The 18,789-nt window shown below is 51.6% G+C and overlaps 9 protein-coding genes and 1 non-coding gene across 10 annotated transcripts; 4 read left to right on the forward strand and 6 right to left on the reverse strand.

Moving 5' to 3' along the window:
• Nucleotides 1-85: 85 nt before the first annotated feature.
• PC9H_005604 (uncharacterized protein) lies at nucleotides 86-2,598 on the reverse strand (the record flags this gene model as incomplete). Its single annotated transcript, XM_036775168.1, has 8 exons — nucleotides 86-629; nucleotides 685-761; nucleotides 813-981; nucleotides 1,041-1,896; nucleotides 1,944-2,246; nucleotides 2,295-2,384; nucleotides 2,432-2,479; nucleotides 2,526-2,598. The coding sequence occupies 8 exons, from the start codon at nucleotides 2,596-2,598 to the stop codon at nucleotides 86-88; spliced, it is 2,160 nt and encodes a 719-aa protein (XP_036633670.1).
• Nucleotides 2,599-3,045: 447 nt separating this feature from the next.
• On the reverse strand, nucleotides 3,046-3,435 carry PC9H_005605 (uncharacterized protein; the record flags this gene model as incomplete). Its single annotated transcript, XM_036775169.1, has 2 exons — nucleotides 3,046-3,315; nucleotides 3,367-3,435. The coding sequence occupies 2 exons, from the start codon at nucleotides 3,433-3,435 to the stop codon at nucleotides 3,046-3,048; spliced, it is 339 nt and encodes a 112-aa protein (XP_036633671.1).
• A 408-nt stretch (nucleotides 3,436-3,843) lies between these two features.
• PC9H_005606 (uncharacterized protein) lies at nucleotides 3,844-4,486 on the reverse strand (the record flags this gene model as incomplete). Its single annotated transcript, XM_036775170.1, has 2 exons — nucleotides 3,844-4,312; nucleotides 4,353-4,486. 2 exons carry the CDS (start codon nucleotides 4,484-4,486, stop codon nucleotides 3,844-3,846), a joined length of 603 nt encoding a protein of 200 aa, XP_036633672.1.
• A 2,825-nt stretch (nucleotides 4,487-7,311) lies between these two features.
• PC9H_005607 (uncharacterized protein) lies at nucleotides 7,312-7,684 on the forward strand (the record flags this gene model as incomplete). The annotated part of the gene is made up of 4 exons (XM_036775171.1): nucleotides 7,312-7,341; nucleotides 7,394-7,456; nucleotides 7,514-7,579; nucleotides 7,628-7,684. 4 exons carry the CDS (start codon nucleotides 7,312-7,314, stop codon nucleotides 7,682-7,684), a joined length of 216 nt encoding a protein of 71 aa, XP_036633673.1.
• Nucleotides 7,685-8,239: 555 nt separating this feature from the next.
• On the reverse strand, nucleotides 8,240-9,733 carry PC9H_005608 (uncharacterized protein; the record flags this gene model as incomplete). The annotated part of the gene is made up of 4 exons (XM_036775172.1): nucleotides 8,240-8,586; nucleotides 8,640-9,342; nucleotides 9,394-9,430; nucleotides 9,477-9,733. 4 exons carry the CDS (start codon nucleotides 9,731-9,733, stop codon nucleotides 8,240-8,242), a joined length of 1,344 nt encoding a protein of 447 aa, XP_036633674.1.
• A 1,114-nt stretch (nucleotides 9,734-10,847) lies between these two features.
• PC9H_005609 (uncharacterized protein) lies at nucleotides 10,848-12,345 on the forward strand (the record flags this gene model as incomplete). Its single annotated transcript, XM_036775173.1, has 12 exons — nucleotides 10,848-10,877; nucleotides 10,926-11,055; nucleotides 11,120-11,179; nucleotides 11,238-11,270; nucleotides 11,322-11,453; nucleotides 11,515-11,625; nucleotides 11,683-11,721; nucleotides 11,777-11,824; nucleotides 11,872-11,898; nucleotides 11,960-12,000; nucleotides 12,056-12,081; nucleotides 12,144-12,345. 12 exons carry the CDS (start codon nucleotides 10,848-10,850, stop codon nucleotides 12,343-12,345), a joined length of 879 nt encoding a protein of 292 aa, XP_036633675.1.
• Nucleotides 12,346-12,756: 411 nt separating this feature from the next.
• Nucleotides 12,757-13,562, reverse strand: PC9H_005610 (uncharacterized protein; the record flags this gene model as incomplete). Its single annotated transcript, XM_036775174.1, has 3 exons — nucleotides 12,757-13,152; nucleotides 13,205-13,402; nucleotides 13,455-13,562. The coding sequence occupies 3 exons, from the start codon at nucleotides 13,560-13,562 to the stop codon at nucleotides 12,757-12,759; spliced, it is 702 nt and encodes a 233-aa protein (XP_036633676.1).
• Nucleotides 13,563-13,931: 369 nt separating this feature from the next.
• On the reverse strand, nucleotides 13,932-14,040 carry PC9H_005611. Its single transcript has one exon. It is a non-coding gene; the product is annotated as a tRNA-Trp (tRNA).
• Nucleotides 14,041-14,225: 185 nt separating this feature from the next.
• Nucleotides 14,226-16,240, forward strand: PC9H_005612 (uncharacterized protein; the record flags this gene model as incomplete). The annotated part of the gene is made up of 8 exons (XM_036775175.1): nucleotides 14,226-14,330; nucleotides 14,379-14,388; nucleotides 14,438-14,512; nucleotides 14,560-15,351; nucleotides 15,407-15,427; nucleotides 15,483-15,623; nucleotides 15,678-15,887; nucleotides 15,945-16,240. The coding sequence occupies 8 exons, from the start codon at nucleotides 14,226-14,228 to the stop codon at nucleotides 16,238-16,240; spliced, it is 1,650 nt and encodes a 549-aa protein (XP_036633677.1).
• Nucleotides 16,241-16,578: 338 nt separating this feature from the next.
• On the forward strand, nucleotides 16,579-18,316 carry PC9H_005613 (uncharacterized protein; the record flags this gene model as incomplete). The annotated part of the gene is made up of 8 exons (XM_036775176.1): nucleotides 16,579-16,582; nucleotides 16,632-17,006; nucleotides 17,060-17,134; nucleotides 17,184-17,297; nucleotides 17,348-17,490; nucleotides 17,543-17,638; nucleotides 17,687-17,792; nucleotides 17,841-18,316. The coding sequence occupies 8 exons, from the start codon at nucleotides 16,579-16,581 to the stop codon at nucleotides 18,314-18,316; spliced, it is 1,389 nt and encodes a 462-aa protein (XP_036633678.1).
• Between the last annotated feature and the right edge of the window lie 473 nt (nucleotides 18,317-18,789).

The raw sequence follows: 18,789 nt of genomic DNA on the forward strand, positions 1-18,789 counted from the left end.
CGAGTTACAGCAGTTAAAAAGCACAAAAGCAGGTCGTCAAAAAAGTCCTCGTCGAATAAGTACGTGGGTCATTCAGTCATTCAGGTTATTTCTCCAGCACCTCGACATTCGCACCTTCTTTGACAGGATCATCGTCAACACCTTTCACCTCGTCAACATCAATCAAGCCCAAACCCAACACATTGTTGCCTGAGTTAGGACCCCTCGCCTCTCGCGCTGAGGGAGGTGACATATTGCCGCCTGGGCTAGCATCTGGACCACCACGCTCACGCATCATGTTGTGTGGCCCCTCCTGCCTTCGATGCCTTCTATGGCTCCTCTGACGCTCCCTCCCTCTCCTCTCCCCGAAATTATTGTGGCTATTGTTGGCATCACCCTCGACCCGCTCCCCAGTAGCAGTAGCACCGGCATTGGCAGCGACCTCGCCCCGCCTCTTCTGCGTTCCATAGCTCTTCAGGGTGTTGATAATCAGCACAAAGTATATCAACCCCAACACCAGGATCGCCGTAATCGCAATTCTCGGACCCAGTATCTGGCGCGGGGTCATCGGGTCGCGCTCGTGAGGATCCAAAGTCGAGCCCGTCCGCCAGACGAAGGAGAGGATGCATACGATGAATGAGATCAATGACCTTGATAGAGAGAAGATTAATACGTTATCCTACGCGAGAGGCATACGATGCTCACCAAGCAAGCCAAACGGCAGGCATGGCCAATAGAATCCAAGCGTTCCACCATATGACCGTATACGTCTTGCGTGCTTCCTAGGGGACATTGAGAAAAGTCATCGACGCCTTCATAAAATAGAGACGCACCTCAGCCCACCTCGAAGCCCGGTACATGCTTCTCATCGTCCCAAATCTCACGATATAGATACATCCATAAGTCAAACTCATCAACGCGCAAATCATGGAGATAAGCGCTGCCGTCCGTGTAATAGGGTCGTAAGCTGCGTCCGGGACTTGGAACATTGTCATAATTGCCCTAATAAGAGTAAGTGTGCGTGAGCACAGTGGACGTTCCGTAAATCCAAGGTGACTTACGATAATAATAAGGCAGAAACAAGGTTGAGAGTCTTCCACTCCCGAAGTAGAGAATCGATAAATACCTCCCACGAATTCTTGAAACGCACCAATGCGGGGGAAACTAACGGCGTAGACCATTCCTCTGGGTAAGGTAAAGGAACAGGAACTGCTGCCGCTGCGGCGCTGATGTGCGCGGTATAGCCTACACCGGCCGCTAACGCCCCGCTGGCTGGTGGATCTCCTACACCTCTCCTGCCTAGCTCTGTAGCAGCTCCACCGCTCGCCGCCAGATCGGTATGGGGGACAAACCCACTACCCAACAACCCCCCTTCACACATCCTGTTGATATCAGGCTTGCTAACCTCCGCGTCCCGGAATATCCTTGCTACTCGAGAGAAATATAGTGCCGGGAGCCGGAGGAGCAGGTATAGGTATAGGATGCGAGGCAACGTCTCTGTTAAGAAGTTGCTGGCGCTCCGGAACGCAGCTTCGAGGGAAGATCGAGAAGGCAAGCATGTAGGTAACGTATCTTCGCAAGCATAATCCAGCCGTTCAAAATGGCGGTGTTCTGCGTCGAGGCCCACTTCTTCGTCTGTTGGGTGGTCACGGAAGAAGCACCAAGACGGACATAGGTCTGGTATGCCAAATTTGAATTTCGCCTGGAAAGGATCAACAGGAATGAACGGCTCTTCGCGTATGTGGAACCCCCGGCGCCCTGCAGCCCAGTTCTGGAGGAATCGGAGAGGAGATGCGGCCCGTGACCGAGAGTGAGAGGCCGAGCGCGAGGAGGGGAGATCTTTCTGCGAACGCAGGTCATTCGGATGAAGAGCTGGAGACCCAGCTGGATCGCTCGCTCTTCCCGACCGAGAGAATGCTGTAAAAGTTGTCAGCGATGTTATGTGAGTTACCAAGGTTACTTGCCTTGGCGGACGTTGTGGAACGTAGGTAGTGATATACGATCGCTCTCTGATGATATTCTCTGCTTCGGCGTCCCTCCTTCGGCAGAGGATTGTCGAGGGAACGTGCCATTCGCTGGCAGCGACGTGAACGACGCGTCTTTGAACAGCTCGTTATTCGTGATCGCAGGCAAAGAAGTTGACGCTGGTGCATCAAGACTTCGTCGAAGAGCTCTGTGGCGAGTTGGGGGCGATGCCGGGAGAGCAGACAGTTTGTCTGAAGACGTTAACTTCGACTCCTTCGATGAGGAGTTGGTAAGCGCTTTCGCTGCAAGGGATCAGCGACGAGCGTAGTCTGAGATGGGGCAATACTCACGAGAACTGCTCCTCGACTCCGTAGCAAGGACACGCGATCCCCCAGCCCCAGGACTCCCTTGAGGCGTAACCGATTGAGGTGTATTGTTCGCTATTCCTCCCGTCAGCTGAAGTCCCCTGGACGGAGATGTGGCGCACCTGGAGATAATCTAGCAGTAGGCGTGACTGAGAATGCCGACGTCGCGCCTGGGATTGTTGAGTTCAACGTCCACTAGTAGTCCTCTCAACTCACCTCTTGGATTGTGATTCTCCGCGCCCGGAAAAGGCACCATGCCCCCCTGAACTTGGTCGTTATTGGTCGACATGAGTCTACGCGGCGTTTATACGCGCATATAAATGGCAAAAAGGAAGGGTGGTGGTGGTCTCGCGTTATATAGCAAAGACTTGCTTACAGCCCACCATCTACTGGGCTTGGAGGACTCGGATGATATGCTGGACGGCAGTGACCCTCGGTGAGCCTGCTGCCTGAACATGACCGATTCTGAACAGCTAGAGCTCCCGTCCACGTGACTTGCGGTTGCATGGTCGACTCGGTCACTGACAGCTTCTGTCCGAAAGCTTCTGTCCGATTTACAGCCAAAATCCAACTGAGTCATTCCTTGTAGTACTAGTACAAGACAAGCCGAGAACCGACACAAGTAACGTACAACATTCCATTCACCAAAACACAGTAACAAGTTTTTTGTGGATTTTATATGTGAGTCCGGAGACTAAATTTCATTCGTAGAGATTTCAAGGAGTTCTTTCACAAATTATTTTCCGAGCTCAAGAAGACCGGGAGCGCCCACGTCCACGAGAGCCAGAGTCACCATGCTTGCGGGCAACAAGGCCTGATCGGGAGCGACTACGTCCACGTCCTCGAGAGCCAGAATCACCATGCTTGCGTGCAACCAAACCAGAGCGGGAGTGGCTTCTGCCTCGTCCACGGGACCCGGAGTCTCCATGCTTGCGAGCAACGAGGCCCGAACGGGAGCGACTGCGGCCACGTCCTCGAGAGCCCGAATCTCCATGCTTACGAGCAACTAGTCCAGAACGGGAGTGGCTGCGTCCGCGTCCACGAGACCCAGAGTCACCGTGCTTGCGAGCAACAAGACCAGAGCGGGAGTGGCTTCTCCCTCTACCCCTGGAACCCGAATCTCCATGCTTGCGAGCTACCAGCCCCGAACGAGAGTGGCTGCGACCACGCCCACGAGATCCCGAATCACCGTGCTTGCGGGCGATGAGACCAGAGCTTGAGCGGCTTCTTCCTCTGCCCCTAGAACCCGAGTCTCCATGCTTACGAGCTACAAGCCCCGAACGAGAGTGGCTGCGTCCGCGCCCGCGAGAGCCAGAGTCTCCATGCTTTCGAGCGACAAGGCCAGAGCGGGAGTGGCTCCTACCCCTGCCACGGGAACCGGAATCACCGTGCTTACGAGCTACAAGTCCGGAGCGGGAGTGGCTACGCCCACGCCCACGGGAACCCGAATCACCATGCTTGCGGGCGACGAGACCAGAAGTTGAGCGGCTACGGCCGCGACCTCGAGAGCCAGAGTCGCCATGCTTTCGAGCTACTAGGCCAGAACGGGAGTGACTCCTGCCTCGGCCCCTGGAGCCTGAGTCTCCATGCTTGCGAGCGACCAGACCAGAGCGAGAATGGCTCCTCCCTCTGCCTCGCGACCCCGAATCCCCATGCTTGCGAGCAACGATGCCAGCGGTCGAACGACTACGTCCGCGTCCGCGGGAACCAGAGTCGCCGTGCTTTCGAGCGACAATGCCGGAGTTAGAATGACTCCTCCCTCTGCCTCTCGAACCCGAATCCCCATGCTTACGAGCGACAAGGCCACTGCGCGAATGACTTCTACCCCTTCCCCTAGAACCGGAATCTCCATGCTTGCGGGCGATAATGCCAGAGTTAGAATGGCTCCTCCCCCTTCCTCGAGACCCAGAGTCACCATGCTTCCTGGCGACAATGCCGGAGCGCGAATGGCTTCGGCCACGACCACGAGAGCCAGAATCCCCGTGCCTTCGAACCTCCAGAGGCTGGGAGGACCTCAAGAAGACATTCTCTCTTTCAACTAACCCGCTAGAGATAACCTTCAGAGGGTACCATGAGTTGCGATCCAAAATTTGCTTCAATAGACTTACAGGGCGTGCGTTCGCAGCAGTGAGGACAGCAGCGACGACAAATATCAAAAAGTTTTTGTTGAAGTGCATTTCTTGATAAGTCGATTTGGTGAGCGAAGAGGCTTTTGAGTAGCTTTGCTAACGAACAGAGCGAGGATTAGCTAGGTAGTTTGAGCTGAGGTTTAACAAACATCCTACTCCATTTTATAGCTCTGCGGGGCCATTCACAGACCAAACTTCGCACACGACACCTTGAGTCTTAGGTTGGTGGGATTTCCTGTCATTCCAGAGGCTGTCAAGGCGCTGCGGAGGGTGAGCAAACTACACTATTTTTGAACAGGAATAACGGTTACCTCCCAGTTCACCCACCTTGGCAACTTGGCACCTTGGCGGTCTAAATCTATAAATGGATTTCCTCGATCATTACTTACAGCCCAGAGGTAAAGCCATGGCAAGCTATTCAAACTCGGTACGGTGAATGGGTTTCCCCCCTCAACTTACGGCGGTAGTGTGATAGCACAACCTCTTACTCTGTATCCTTACTGTGGGTTCGAAACTTAGCCGAGTGGCCGGAGAGTTTAAGGTACCAGCCTTGCGAGGGAAAATATTCTCCTCTTCAGCGCCATTTCCTTCTCATTTCCTCGAGCCTCACTCCCATCCTCATTTTTATCACCATGACCCGTCTCTTTGCCCCACGCTCCGCAATCGATCCACATATTCAACTCTCCGCTCTAGCACGGTGATTGCAACACCCGGAGACGCGGCTTTGGATAGCTCCTCGTTCTTATTCAGCAAAGGGTCACACGGCTGCACCGGAAACCTCTGGATCAACGGCTAGTGAAATACCCATGAACTTGGCAGTGCCTAACGACATTGTGATGGTGAATTATTCTGCCCTCGACGTCGAACACGCCATTCCGCTCAATACAAACTGTTATTCAACCCCGTTGATGATCGTGCTGCGCACTTGGCGTTCCATGTCACCATCTCGTACTGGCATCGCACAATTCAAGTCACGTTTCAGGCCTTAAAATACTTTCGGTGTACTCAGTTTCCCGGTCAGTGAACATGTCGCTGTTTACCGAGGTTCTGACATGGTGGACGTCGCTTATCCCTGTGCCCGCCCATCTAGTCTTCCTCGCCGTACAACACGATACATAAACGTCGCGTCTCGACGGGGCGTTGATGCTAAGTCTCCTCCTCCCTTCGTTCTTGGCATTCAAAAATAGCGCGGCTGAGGGATTTACCTGTGGGTATGTATTGCCTATATCCAATATAATAACCGCTTCATCGATGTGGAAGCTACGAGAAGGGGAGGAGTTTCGAAGGTGAGACATTTCCAGTGCTCCTGAACGCGCCGATTTTCAGTAACGGCACTCACGCCAAGGGTGTCTATGACGACTCTGGGACACGGTTGCTCCTCGCCATACCTTGTGATCTCAGCATGACCAAGGATGACCCCTCGCAGCATCGCTCATATGTGCCTCGGATATAATTTGTAATCCCTGCTCCATCGACAGTTATAAGCGTGGATGGAGCAGCGCCACTCGTGAACCACAACCACCGGGAACATCAACTTGTCCAGAGCGACTACTGGGGTCATTGACGAACGGGACATGCAGTGTGCACCGGTAGATACGCAGCACTCATTTTAGGTGCAGACTGCCCCGAACGTCCCTAGACTTGGGGTTGGACTTGAAACCACGACTCGATAATCCGTGCACTAGGGGTCTACGCAGAGTCTAGAGGGCAAGGGGTGACCGGTGAAGAGTTACACTGCGACTAGGCTTGCCGTTGTCGTGCGTCATAACTACCATGAAGGAGTTCAGGTTATGCTAGCAAGCTTCGGTTCTTCGGTGCGGCGACTTGTCGCTTGTCGACAAACCGCTTTATCTTCGGCAATGTCAACTTAGCAAAGTCTGTTCTCCCTGTTCTGAGCCAGGGCAGGGCAGAAGTGGGTCTATAACATGACCCCACATACATAACCAGAACAATGATACCAAATCAGAGTGTTGGAACTCCCGTGGCATCCCGTGGTACTGGGTCCCACGATTGTGGTAGAGATGGACGCAACATGGAAATGCATTACATTTCAAGGCCGACACCATTGGCTTGGGTTCTGCGCCTCAGCTGTGGCCTAGGGTGTTATGACCCAGAATTGAATTGCCAAAAGAAAGTCAGCGAGCATAGTACTACCGTTTGGAATCGGAGCGCGCTGGACGACTTCTTGTGCGTCCTGCTTGGAGCTCGAATTTCACACCACTCTATAAGAGGCATTCCTCACGTTTATCGCCAACGCAAGCATGGCTGCCGTGCTTACGTGCGTTGTATTTCTCCGCTGTCTTGTTCAAAATAGCCCGTAGCACACGTTCGGATGTCATTGCATCCATATTAACACCTACCAGAAGCGTAGTGCTGCGTGCACCAGATTTAATTATACCGCCGCCAGCACATTCTCCAGCGTTACATCGTACCTATCGCACCGGTCTCGACCCAAACTGCAATAGAGGGTCACCCTCCGAATCTCCTAAAATACTTATGATGCACACGCACATGGGAGTCTCAAACGGGCAAGGAATACTCATCATCAATGTCTTGCCCCCGCACGCTTGAGGGTGGGCCAAGCGTGCCAAGACCGAGGTAAGCTGGATTGTATACGGCCAGACGAGAGCTATGCCTTCTGGGAATAATTTTGAGCCTGACGAAGGTATGAAGTATGACTTGGAATCCACACAGCCTTGATACGATCTTGCTCTTCTCCAAAATGCATCCACATCGATTTGTTCGCCTATCGTGCGATCGCAGGCTCCTTCTCGCCGCAGTTCGAGAAATTTAGCTTTAAAAGCGCAGGTCTGTGAGGGAGTCAATCATTAAGACACCCCCGAATTAGCCTCACTGATACACACCTCCCCAACATGTTTTCACACCTATCCACGAAGAAGCAGGTCAGCATCTTAATATCATGGTGTTAAATGTCTCACTTACAAAATATTCCAGACCACCACATCGACTACAAAGACCTACACAGCCAAAGTAGTTCTTCCAACGATGTCGCCTTGGGTTAGTAGTCAGCCTCTGTCTTTCCGTTGTCTTCGAACCCACAATCATTCAATAAAGTCGTCACAATCTTCACTTCAAACCTCATCATCAGGGAAGTCCTACACCAAGGTACCCTTAGGACCGGTATGGCAGTTCTTCGTTGAGGAATGTTCTGGTACTCACACTCTATAGGCTCAGATGCTCGACGACGACAACGTATCCTGGGGTCCACCATCGAAAAAGCAATAATTGATGACGGCTTCGAATGCCTCCCTCCATCGTAGATTATCCCATTGGACAGTTATCGAACGGATAGTGCATAGTAATACAAACTTGTCAGTAGTTCCCTGTATAATCAAAGCATACGTCTTCCGTTTTCGAGTATTAAAGGAGAAAAGTGTGTTTGGAATCAGTTAGAAAATGCCTCAGTCGAGATTGTGCTGATCTGAACCTACCGAGGACGCATATCTTGTTCTTCGTCGACTTGACATCTACCAAGGCTTCGGGTGCGTTCCGGATACAAGGGCCCGGTATACATTTGATAGGGTAGAGATGCTCCTTATGTGTCGATGCTGATGACGGGTCGCTATTTTCAGCCGGAGAAAAAGCGGAAACACGTTCTAGATACTGCTTGGTTCCTTAGACGAGTCGATGTGTGCGTTCCGCTGCAACTGGAACAAGGAAACATAAAGGAGTTGGGCGGCAAAACCAATGCCTATGCATCTATACGAGACAGGTGCGCTAATAATACAACATTGTAAGTGGATAGTCCCTTCCAGGGTACAGGAGATACACCGTCTATAGCTACCAATCCGCGAAACCCACTATCTTCCCATCCCAACTCCACCATATCATCTCGTCCATCTCATCTACATCTGCCGGCGACGTCCGGGATTCGGGACCATCCCCCCCGTCAACGTCCTTTCGCGCCTTAATCCACACTCCTTCCACACGGCTCTTTGATTTTAGGGTCTTCTTATTCGCGTTCGAGTGCGACCTTTCTGGGGATTGGCTGATCGGAGGCAAATTCGAGTCCGCTCTGAACTCGTCCACCATCACGTCAAGAGACCCGCTCATGTTTTGTCTAGGTATCCAAGCGGGGTGGCTGAAACGACGAGGGGCGCGAAGGAGGATATGTGTTTGTGTCGGTGCTAGCGTTGACGTCATGTTAGTTTCGAACACGAGTATTCGCTTGGGAACTAACCCATTTCAGAAGCCATGTCCATGCCTCCGTCATTGTCGCAGGCAGAAGAATTGGCAAGTGTTCTTGCCAAGTTGCGTTCTGCGATCCTGAAAGCCTGTTGTTCGTCTTCAAACGAGATAGATGGCGAAGGGACGGCGTGAGGTCGCTTAGCGCAAATAGTTATCACCTTAGTGCTCAGAGGAGATGGTGGCTTCAATCCATTCGTAGGCACGAGTGAAGAGGGAGGAGAGGGAGATCGTGGAGGGAGATCGGGTGTTGGCACGTCGGATTCCTCCACAGAGTCGGAGTCAGAGTCGCTGTCACTGCCCTGGGGTCCTTCTTCGTCGGACAACTCCTCGCCCTCCTCGCTGGCATCACCTTCCGAACCCTGCTCCGCGTCCTCCGCATCCTCCTCTTCACTTTCCTCTGCCTCATCCTCTTGGTCAACTCTCAACCCCCAGTGCCTCACTTCCAACCCATCCACACCAAATACAACCCTCGCTCGTGCCGCCCCAATACTCGGACCAACTAGAATGCTCAGATACGTCGTACTGGTGCGACCGGCAAGGATATGCCTCTGGGTATCCGTAGGCGAAAATGTTGACTTGCATCCTCTCAGCGCATACGCCGTAGATAGCGCCGTGAAGGTAGTTATCAAATGAGATGATAACGTGTCCATAGATGTGAGTAGTTCAGCTCGCAATTTGCCGGCACGGGTAGTTGTCTATGGCCGTACGTCAAGGACAGGAAGCGTGATCCCGATAGTTCCACTTACGTTTCCACCAGGCATACGTGACAACTGTGAAACAGGACTGAACGAACATAAGACACATGCATCTGTCTGAGATAGTTACTCACAATGGGACTTGGTTCTTCAAGAACAGTACATGTCCGAGCATACTCGTCGCCAGTCTTGCAGCCATGGCACTCGTTACAACATCATTGTTCACGTAGACTGCCGGTATCCTTGCGTTATCCATCTTCTCAAGATCATCGAAGTTGATGCATGTGCCTCGTTGTTTGTTCAAGGAAAGCGTTTCTTGCATTGGCTGCAATATTTCCGGAGCAGTGCAGTGGGACTTTGGGGGGGATACGGAAGGGGCCAAGTAGGGCATGTCGACGTACGAGTTCAAGAGTGGATCTTTGGCGTCAGTGGACAATTGTCACTGTAGTCACGAATATGTCACCGTCAAAAGTCACAGGCGCGACTGACACGTGACCGAGAGGTTTCCCTGCAGTCGCCCCTCTCGCTAAGGAGAACCGGACTCGCCTTGCCGTACGCCACTCGACCACGGTGAGCGTCCCAAAGCCCATTCTTCGCGACACTGATTCCGCTATCAGACGAGTGCACTCTCCACCTCACTTAATGATCCTCTCGAAGGATCAGTTCATTCTGAGATCTGGGTATCCTCAGGTCTCCGATGGCCGCTGTTCGTGGCTTACGAGAAGCCAAACATGTCTTGCCTTTGACCTCGGATTAGGCATGCTCACGCCATCAAATAATATCACTTGTTCGACCGAACAGCTTGAGAACTTATCTCGTCGATACTCCCTCTCGCTTTGCCATCTTGTGCCAGGCTGAGAATACTCTCAAGTGATCGCATAGCGCTCCTAAGAACTTGCCAGACGCTATGCGCCGACTTGCCGCTTAAAAACAGTGCAACGCACTACCGGCCGGCGCGAAGCGGTTAGTGGCAGTCCTTGGCGCTATGTTTGCTGATTCCTCCATTGACAGAAGCATATTCATGAATGCGAATCATACAGCTAGAAATACACGGCGGCAACCAACATACGAAAGCACCCGAGTTTGGACTTCCAAGCTCTGGGCGTACGACCATCTTCAAGACAACGATTTTCTGTCTCATACTTCTACGTTTTTGAGACGGCTTGAACACTTCGCCATCAGAAAATGTCTCGTTTGCTAGCAATTTGATCGCTATGTAGCTTACTTCGGTTCTCTCTGGGGCAATCCGTGAAATGAAGGGGGGATATGGCTGTGATCTTCGGCGTCCGAGTCTGCAGTATTAGAGCGTTGAAGCTCGATCCCTTCCTCCCCACGACTTCCATGCCTAGTTTCGTTATTGATATCTCGGTTCTTTTTGTGGTGAAGGTTGGGACGGTAAGTTAGTTCTTGACTCGATCCGCGTAGCCTAACAGAGGATGTTCGGTAGTACATTACAGGTTTGACTACTCTTCCCTGGTGCAGTGCAGCTCAAATGACAGTTGTTTATGTCCCAAGTTTGCAGCGCCGCTATCCTGGTACGTTGTACTTCGAAGCACGACTCACCTATGCTCACGTACTCCTAGGTGTATGACTACTTTTTGACTTTGCAGGACGAGGTTCAATACGTGTGGCGCACCCACTGGTGCCTCGGGAAGGTGTTGTATTTGGCCTCGAAATATCTCATCCTCGTTGTCTTCCTGGTGGAGCTACACTGTACGTTGCTCCGTGTGCTGCTTTCAGCCTTTTTTGTAATGCTACACTTACTGAATGTGTTCAGGGATTACCAGCCGCAACGTATCTGAAGCAGAGTGCCGGATCTTCAACACGATACTTCACTGTGGGTCTCTCCCTCTTCGGAGCGGGGAGCAACCCTGACGCCTGACGCTCCCATCCAGACAGTTATCTCCTCGCCGTGATAGCGGCAGAAAGTTAGTCAATCTAATCTGCCTAAGAAACAGACTTGATGATGGAGTACAAAGGCATCATGACGCTCCGAGTATGGGCTCTGTGGCATCAACGTCTTTGGGTAACGATCATGCTAGGCTGTTTGTGCGTTGTTGGAATAGTTCTCGGGTTCAAGGATATGTCCACAGGATACCATAACGATGTCTGTGAGACGCCTATCCTGGATGGCTAAACCCGGTCGTAGTTCTACTGACCAGAAGTTCTAAGATTTGACAGAGTACGCAAAGACCTCGCTTTCGTATCCTGGTTGCGCAACTGCCGGGCACGATCGTACGACATCAGCGACCTCCTATATCACGGTATTGACCTATGAGACCGGTAAGTAGTTTGTGTTGTCCAGCGACGGATGACCATCCTCACAGCACACGGTCACAGTTGTGTTCGTATTGATGGCCGTCGATGGTGTTCACGTCTGTAAGTGTCACAGAGTGAGTAGTGGCTCTGATTCGTCCTCTCATCGGCTTGACAGATTCGTCGATCCCCATCTCCTCCATGATGTATACTTTTTACGAGGATGGTGAGTGATGCTGCCCAAGTTTGCCATTCAAACTCATATACTTTCAGGACTTATATACTACGCTGCCCTGTTAGGTATGTGTAACCCTCGCGTCAACGAAATCGGGTCAGGATGGAATTTTATCCATACTTTCAGCCATATCTATCGTCAACACGATCGTCGGCCTAACTCAGCCGGTGTGTATATCTGCTTTTTTGAAGGACAAAGTTCCCTAATATCCATTCTCACAAGACGGAGTATATCAACTTGTTCCTCCCGTACGTTTGAATTTTCGTTTCCAACGATGCAAACGGAGACTCACATGGCGCGGGGAACGAAGGACGCAAGTTGCTCTTCATTCCGCGCTTTCGAGCCGGTTGTTCCTTAACCTTCGTCAGAGTTTAGATGGAGATGTTGGCGACGCCCGCCGAATTGACATCAGAACCTTTGAGGGGGTTACAAGTAGGACTCTTACTACTTCGGCCATGAGGTTCGCGGTAGGCAACGACGGCAACGACGATGACAATACTAGAGTTGTATGAGGACTTGGTCCAGCTGGCGCTGCGCGGACGCGAGCAATCCAGATATTCTCCTCATTTGTTAGAATAATGCATTGCGCACGATCATGGTCTCGTAACTTGAATGATCATAGAACTCCAAAGCCGAGCTCGGAGCATAATGGAGAATAAGCGTTATGATTGTTGAACAGATGTACTCGAGATACCAGTACAGATGCAAGCTACCTGAGCGGGTATGTATGTGGTCGATGGCCTGATCGTAGAGACTGTAAAGTAAACGTGGACCATTAATCATTAAGTACGTGTAGAAATGGTGGTCGTTGATGGGGATCGTCGAAGGGGTCGTAAGGGCAAATAGTGGAAGCAGCAATCAATTAGACGCGGAAGATCTTGAATCGCGATTCTGACTCGCCCGCCGCTTGGAGAAACGTCGTATCAGCAAGCATCTCCAGCAATCGGGTAAACCAGGATAGGAAATACCTCAGCGGCGAACTTGGTCAGGAGCAATTGCTGTTCTGCTATCAAAGCTTCTCCCCATTCGGGAGACAGTTCCAACCCTGCGGCCCACCTCCGTTCCTGCCTTTCCCTCTCGAGTGCCGTCTGAAACTGTTCTGATGCTAGCCCTCGTATTGTTGCCATTGAGGTGTTGTACTCGATAGAAGCCTTGGAGCGAGTGATGGTGTCCTGAGAATCCGACTTCTTGAGCTTCGTCTCGTAGGACTCCTTAGCATCGTTGACCATCGGACGAAGCTCGTCCTCGATCTTCTTCTTCAGGGTCTGCTTCCAAGTAACATCCGGCTCGATCCCGTCAGCTTTCTGACTGGGCTGTACCTGCAAAACAGAGTCAGTCCGGTATCTTCGCACTGTCGCACGAAACACGCACTTTGATGATATTAGGCTCAGATGCAGGGTTCCTGGACACCGTCGGTCGCAAGGATGTCGTGCTGGCGGATGGTTTAATCACGACGGGCTGGGGTTTCGGCACATTTTGCGACTGGCGCAATTTAGACACCTGATCTTTCAAAGATCGTATTTCCGCCTCCGCCGCCATGAGACGTTGGGTCATCGTAGAATTCAAAGCCTGTTCGCGCGTGTGGTGTCAATACAGAGTCGCATGTATGTTTGAAACTCACATTAGCTTCCTCCAATTGGAGCCGGAGTTTGGTTATCTGGTTGGCTTGGGTGGTGACAATGTCGATGTTTTCTAGAATTTCTACGGGGAGGGTCAACGTTATGGACATCACGGCAGTGGCGGAGGGAAATGGGGGTTCAATGTTTCTTTGGTTCCGTTGAGTCCCTTCTTTATCAGCGCGGCAGCCTCATGGCCTGCGCGTGTAACAGTCAACTGCCTCAATGGCGTATATTGGGCTGTGGGCTTGAAGAACGCTCAGGCATGAGTTTGATGGTGATCGATGAGGAGTTCCGGGTCAAATTTGAGTTTTACTGCCTACTGCATGCAACGATGCTCCAGTTAACCAGTTAACAGTTGGGCGTCTCGCAGTGTCGGTGCATGCTGCACATGTGATCGATAGGAGATAAGTGGTCTTGCTGAAAATTATTACAGAACATAAAAACATGGAAATATGCAAGAAAACAAAACAGAAGACGATTGAACCTTGCCCGGATTGAACGGACGACCTTGTGGATGCTCCTCTGAGGCGAGCGGGCGCACCGCCCTAGCCGCTGGAATCACACGCGCTACCACTGCGCCAAAGGTTCATGCTTAATTGTTTGAAATAAGATGTCTTTACGAGCAGCGCCCGCAACTGTTTTCCCACGCGGGCGCTTAGGCTCGCAGCCAGCAAGACCGGCGCAGCTTGACCGCAGCCCATAACCGTCATGCAACCTTAGAATCTCCAGCGACACACCCTCAGTTCCAGCGATAGCGTTTCCCAAGTCAAAATATGGCCACAACAGTCCACCAGCCAATCCCAGCACTCCTAAGTGCACCTAGACTGATTACTCTGTTCGCGTCGCTATTGGTTTCGGTTGCATCGGGCACAAACTATGTGAGTTGCTTGATGCGATGTACGAGCTGAGATCCTCAATGATTGTAGGTCTTCTCTGGTGAGCAGTGATTGACTTTGATTGAGAGCCACGTATTGATGCTAGGAAGCCTGGGCGCCGCAACTCGGGGCGAAGCTGCGGCTCTCTCATACACAACTGAACGTGATAGGATTGGCAGGGAATGGTGCGTCGGGTCCCGTCGCCTACTCCTGTCGTATTTACAGCTCTCAGTTGGCGTATACGCCAGCGGTCCGGTTTGGGGCCGAATAGTTGATTCTCGAGGACCACGTATTCTGCTTGCCGGGGGTTTCGTATTCTCTCTACTAGGCTACGCAGGAATTCGCCACTTCTTCGATACAGGACTACTTCCGTCAGAGACGGCTCTATCCACCCTCAACCTGGCCGTATTGATATCGTGCAGTTGGCTGACCGGGGCCGGCGGGAATGGCGGTCTCACTAGCTCAGTAAACTCCACGGCCAAGTCATTCCCTGATAGGGCCCGCGCGTCGACTACGGGGCTTGTTATCTCGGGGTTTGGCTTATCAGCATTCATCTTCTCCACTGTCGCGCATGTCGTCTTCCCCGGAGACACGTCTTCATTCTTGCTGTTGCTTGCAATTGGGACTGCGCTCCCAATGATCTTGGGTTTCTTCCTTGTCCGGCCTATTCCCCTTCCGGCAGATCCTCACACGCATGAACATCCTGTCGTGGACGGCGACGCTGACGCTATCGAAGCGGCGGCTGTTATCTTCCAGCATGAGGATAATAGCTCAACTCACCTTCTCTTCCACGATGATTCGGACGAATCTGATCCCAGCGACACGTCAATCTATGACGGGGGCAACGCCCTCGAACTGTCAAGAAGTCTGTCACCGGAGACCTATCATCATCGTTCCATAAGTTCTTCTACCCGACGCAGTTTAAGCGCGCACAACGAGCACGTAGAGGGGCCGCCTAACATTCACGGCTTTGGTTTATGGAAACGCGGTGACTTTTGGCTCTTATTTAGCATGCTGTCCATGTGTATGTAATTCGCTGCAACTTTTCCTCGCTGCCTCATAGCCTCATTTCTTTGCAGTGAGTGGTACTGGACTGATGTGTGAGTGTTTTCTGCAGAAAGTATCTCACGAATGTCGGTTTCTTATCTTCGTCAGACATCAACAATGTCGGTGTCATGTCACAAGCACTCTACGCGTACAACAACACGGCATATGATGATGTGAAAGCTCAGAAATGGCAGGCTGTGCAAGTATCCACCATCAGCATCACTAATTTTGCCGGTCGCATCATCATTGGTGCGTTGCGACTTTCTCGTACCCTGTCTGATCCTCACTTCCCGTCGTCTCTAGGCTTGATTTCGGACATCACCAAAGTTCGGTTCAAGCTACCTAGATCGTATTGCTTGATTCTGGTGTCGAGCACGCTGCTTGCTTCGCAATATGTGGCTACACACATTGAGAGCATCGATTCCCTTTGGATTGCTAGCGGAATACTGGGGCTCGGATACGGTAGCATGTTTTCGCTATTCCCGGCTATGTGCATTGAATGGTTTGGCCTCCGTGCGTCATTCAACCCTTGCCAAGCCCAACGTTTGGCCGTGCTAACATCTATTTCAGCCCATTTCTCGGAGAACTGGGGCTATCTCTCCACTTCTCCCCTATTTGGCGGAAACCTCTTTTCGATTGCATTCGGCCGCAACTTCGACGCACACGAGCCCCCTGAACGCCGTGGTCTCCCCACGGCAGTATCTCGACTCTGCCTCGAGGGAAAAGGGTGCTACGTCAACGCACTGTACTTGACGATGTCCGCGTGCGGACTCTGCGTATTTCTGAGCATTTGGGCTGCGTGGCGGGATCGCCAAAGGGCGCTCGCTCAGGAATCGCGGAGCTACAGACGCATTCAGAGCGCTTAGAGGATCAGATGAGTACATGTCCCTGTAGAAGTCAACTTTCCGTCTTAGAGTGCTTCCTCGCGTTTCCTATTTAGGTATTTATCTTGTAATAATATGCAGCACTGTTAGCCCTCCGTCATTCTAGTGCGCGGGTGTCAACTCTTTCCGCATCAGGTGTAATCACTTCCTAAACGGGAATGTCCCGCACAACAACGATGTCATTGACAGGAAGGGATCGGTGAACGGAAGCTGCGTCAGCGGCATTGGGGAAAGGTATATAATGGAGGCGTCCTCGTCGACGTCGCCCACAGCTTCTTTCTTCCTTTCCCCACACTTCTACCTCACAAACTATTTACACAATGGGTACGTCTCTCAGTCCGCCTCGGGGCCACCATTTGACGTATTTCATCAGGACTTTCAACGGTTATCAAGGATATGTTCACCGACGATACTTCTAAGAACGCCACCATGGCAAACACGGGCAGCAACGTTCGTCACAATGACTCCACGAATGCAGCCCGCGATTTCCGCCACGGCGTGCAACCTGACGGCGCTGCTCAGCAGACCACTGGCAGCCACTTGAAGGCGGGCACTGGCCCCGGTACCACCGGAAAGCCAGCCGCCGCGGGTGTGCCGGAGAGCGCACGCGTCAACTTCGATCAGAGTCGCAAGCTCAACGACACCACCGGCATGGGCACAAACAGCACCAACACCAAGTCAGCAACGACTGCTGGTACGGGTGCAGTTGGTCACCAGCACCACACTGGACATGTTGGCTCAGGTTTTGGTCAGTGAAATACAGCCTCATCGGTTTATCCAAGCCATCTAACCCCTTTTCAGGTAGTGGCAATGGCCTTAGCGACGCCGGCTTTGCTCGCGATGCCGATCGTCGTGATGCAAGGAACGAAAGCGAATGTACGCATCCTTTTTTGTCTCAATATTGTGCGCTAACTCATTCACTTAGTTTCTCGTAACACGGAAACCGTGCCAGCACATCACGCATTTGGCCACGAAGGTACAGACTCTCATCTAACAAAGCCCACGGGACAGGTTCAGGAGGATTCAAAGCATTTGGCCTGTAAGTTCTTATGTCAATGTATCATATCATCTACGAGCGACATTCTTTAGCGGTGGTTCATGAAAATGCGCGTCACATCGAAACGGAAGAAGTTTCACGCGTCAAAGACCACGAACGCCATGTCCACCATGTCCAGCACCACGTGCAGCCGGTGAAGGACTTGCAGGAACGTGAAGAAGTCCATCACGAAAATGTTAGTACGCCGACGCGACTTTCAGCGACTTTCTATTTACTGTTTATTTTAGATCGTACCAACAGCTCACGTTCATGAAAACCACGTTAGTACCGACAAAGACGTTCACGCAATGACTGGTTTACTCGGCCAGCACAAGGATACAATTGTGCGCATTTTTTTCTCCGCCCATTTTCTGCGACTTACATTATCTTAGACCCATGCGCCGAAAGAGCGTCATGTCATTGACAATGGCGAAACTGTAAGAGAGAATGTCCAGCACCATGTCCACCACGTTGTACAACCCGTTATTGAGAAAGAAAGTGAGTCACAAGTACTCCTTTTCTGCTATGATATTCATGCGATGGTAGCCATCGACCGTCACCGCATCCACACGGTCATTCCTACTCACCACGTCACCCATGAGGCTCCAATTGTTCATCAGTCTCATCACCACGAGCCTATGAGCATGCAGCAATTCACGAAGCTTGGTCATGCAAACGAGGGTTTGTCGCATTCCGATGTCACGAAGCAGTTGTTGAACCAAGGCGAATGTACACGCGAAGTAGATGCCCTGGGCAAGAACATGTCGAACAATCTTCGTATGGAAGATGGACGTGGTTCCACCGGACTGTCAGGCAACTCTCGCGACAATAACATAATTGGCGATCGCTCCGATTCGACTTTGCATAACCAGAAGCACGCCATCGGTCAGCATAGCGGCTCGCAGGCGCCTGTATCTGGAGGAAGCATAGGAATGGGAGGCGGTCAGACTGTTGGTGCCAACCGAGTTAGGGGCAACACCGATGGTCATCTTACCAACTCTCGCAGCGGTGATATGTTGTAGAGGGGGGTAAACCCCGTATTCCCATTACTCTTGTACTTCCTAGTTTGCAGCGATAATAATCACCATTACGTAACAACACCCCCAATGTGATAAAGCTAAAATTAGCCCGTGGCCACAAGGTATGTAGCGGGTAACTGACATTTGTTCATCTTCGTTTCTTGGTAACCCAGATTGACTTGGTGGGGAACAGACGCGGGTGCAATGCTCAATTCCATCACGAAGCTTCTACCATCACTGATTGCACCCGCGTCGAGAATTCTAACTCATCAGGGAAATATTATCGAGCACACTAACGGCGAGGCATAGCTTCTGATCAATCAATGCTGTGTAAACCGTCGCGGTCACCGTCGCTACCACAATACTGGATTTCACAAGGTGCAGGCATATAAATTGTTGCATGGCCGCGAAATGATGTTCTTCATTCCCCTTTCTTTGACCTGGTGTCACCTCCTCTTTTCAACGCCTTCTATCCA

This window comes from Pleurotus ostreatus (genome assembly GCF_014466165.1).
Source record: "Pleurotus ostreatus strain PC9 chromosome Unknown scaffold_3, whole genome shotgun sequence".
Taxonomy (NCBI): domain Eukaryota; kingdom Fungi; phylum Basidiomycota; class Agaricomycetes; order Agaricales; family Pleurotaceae; genus Pleurotus; species Pleurotus ostreatus.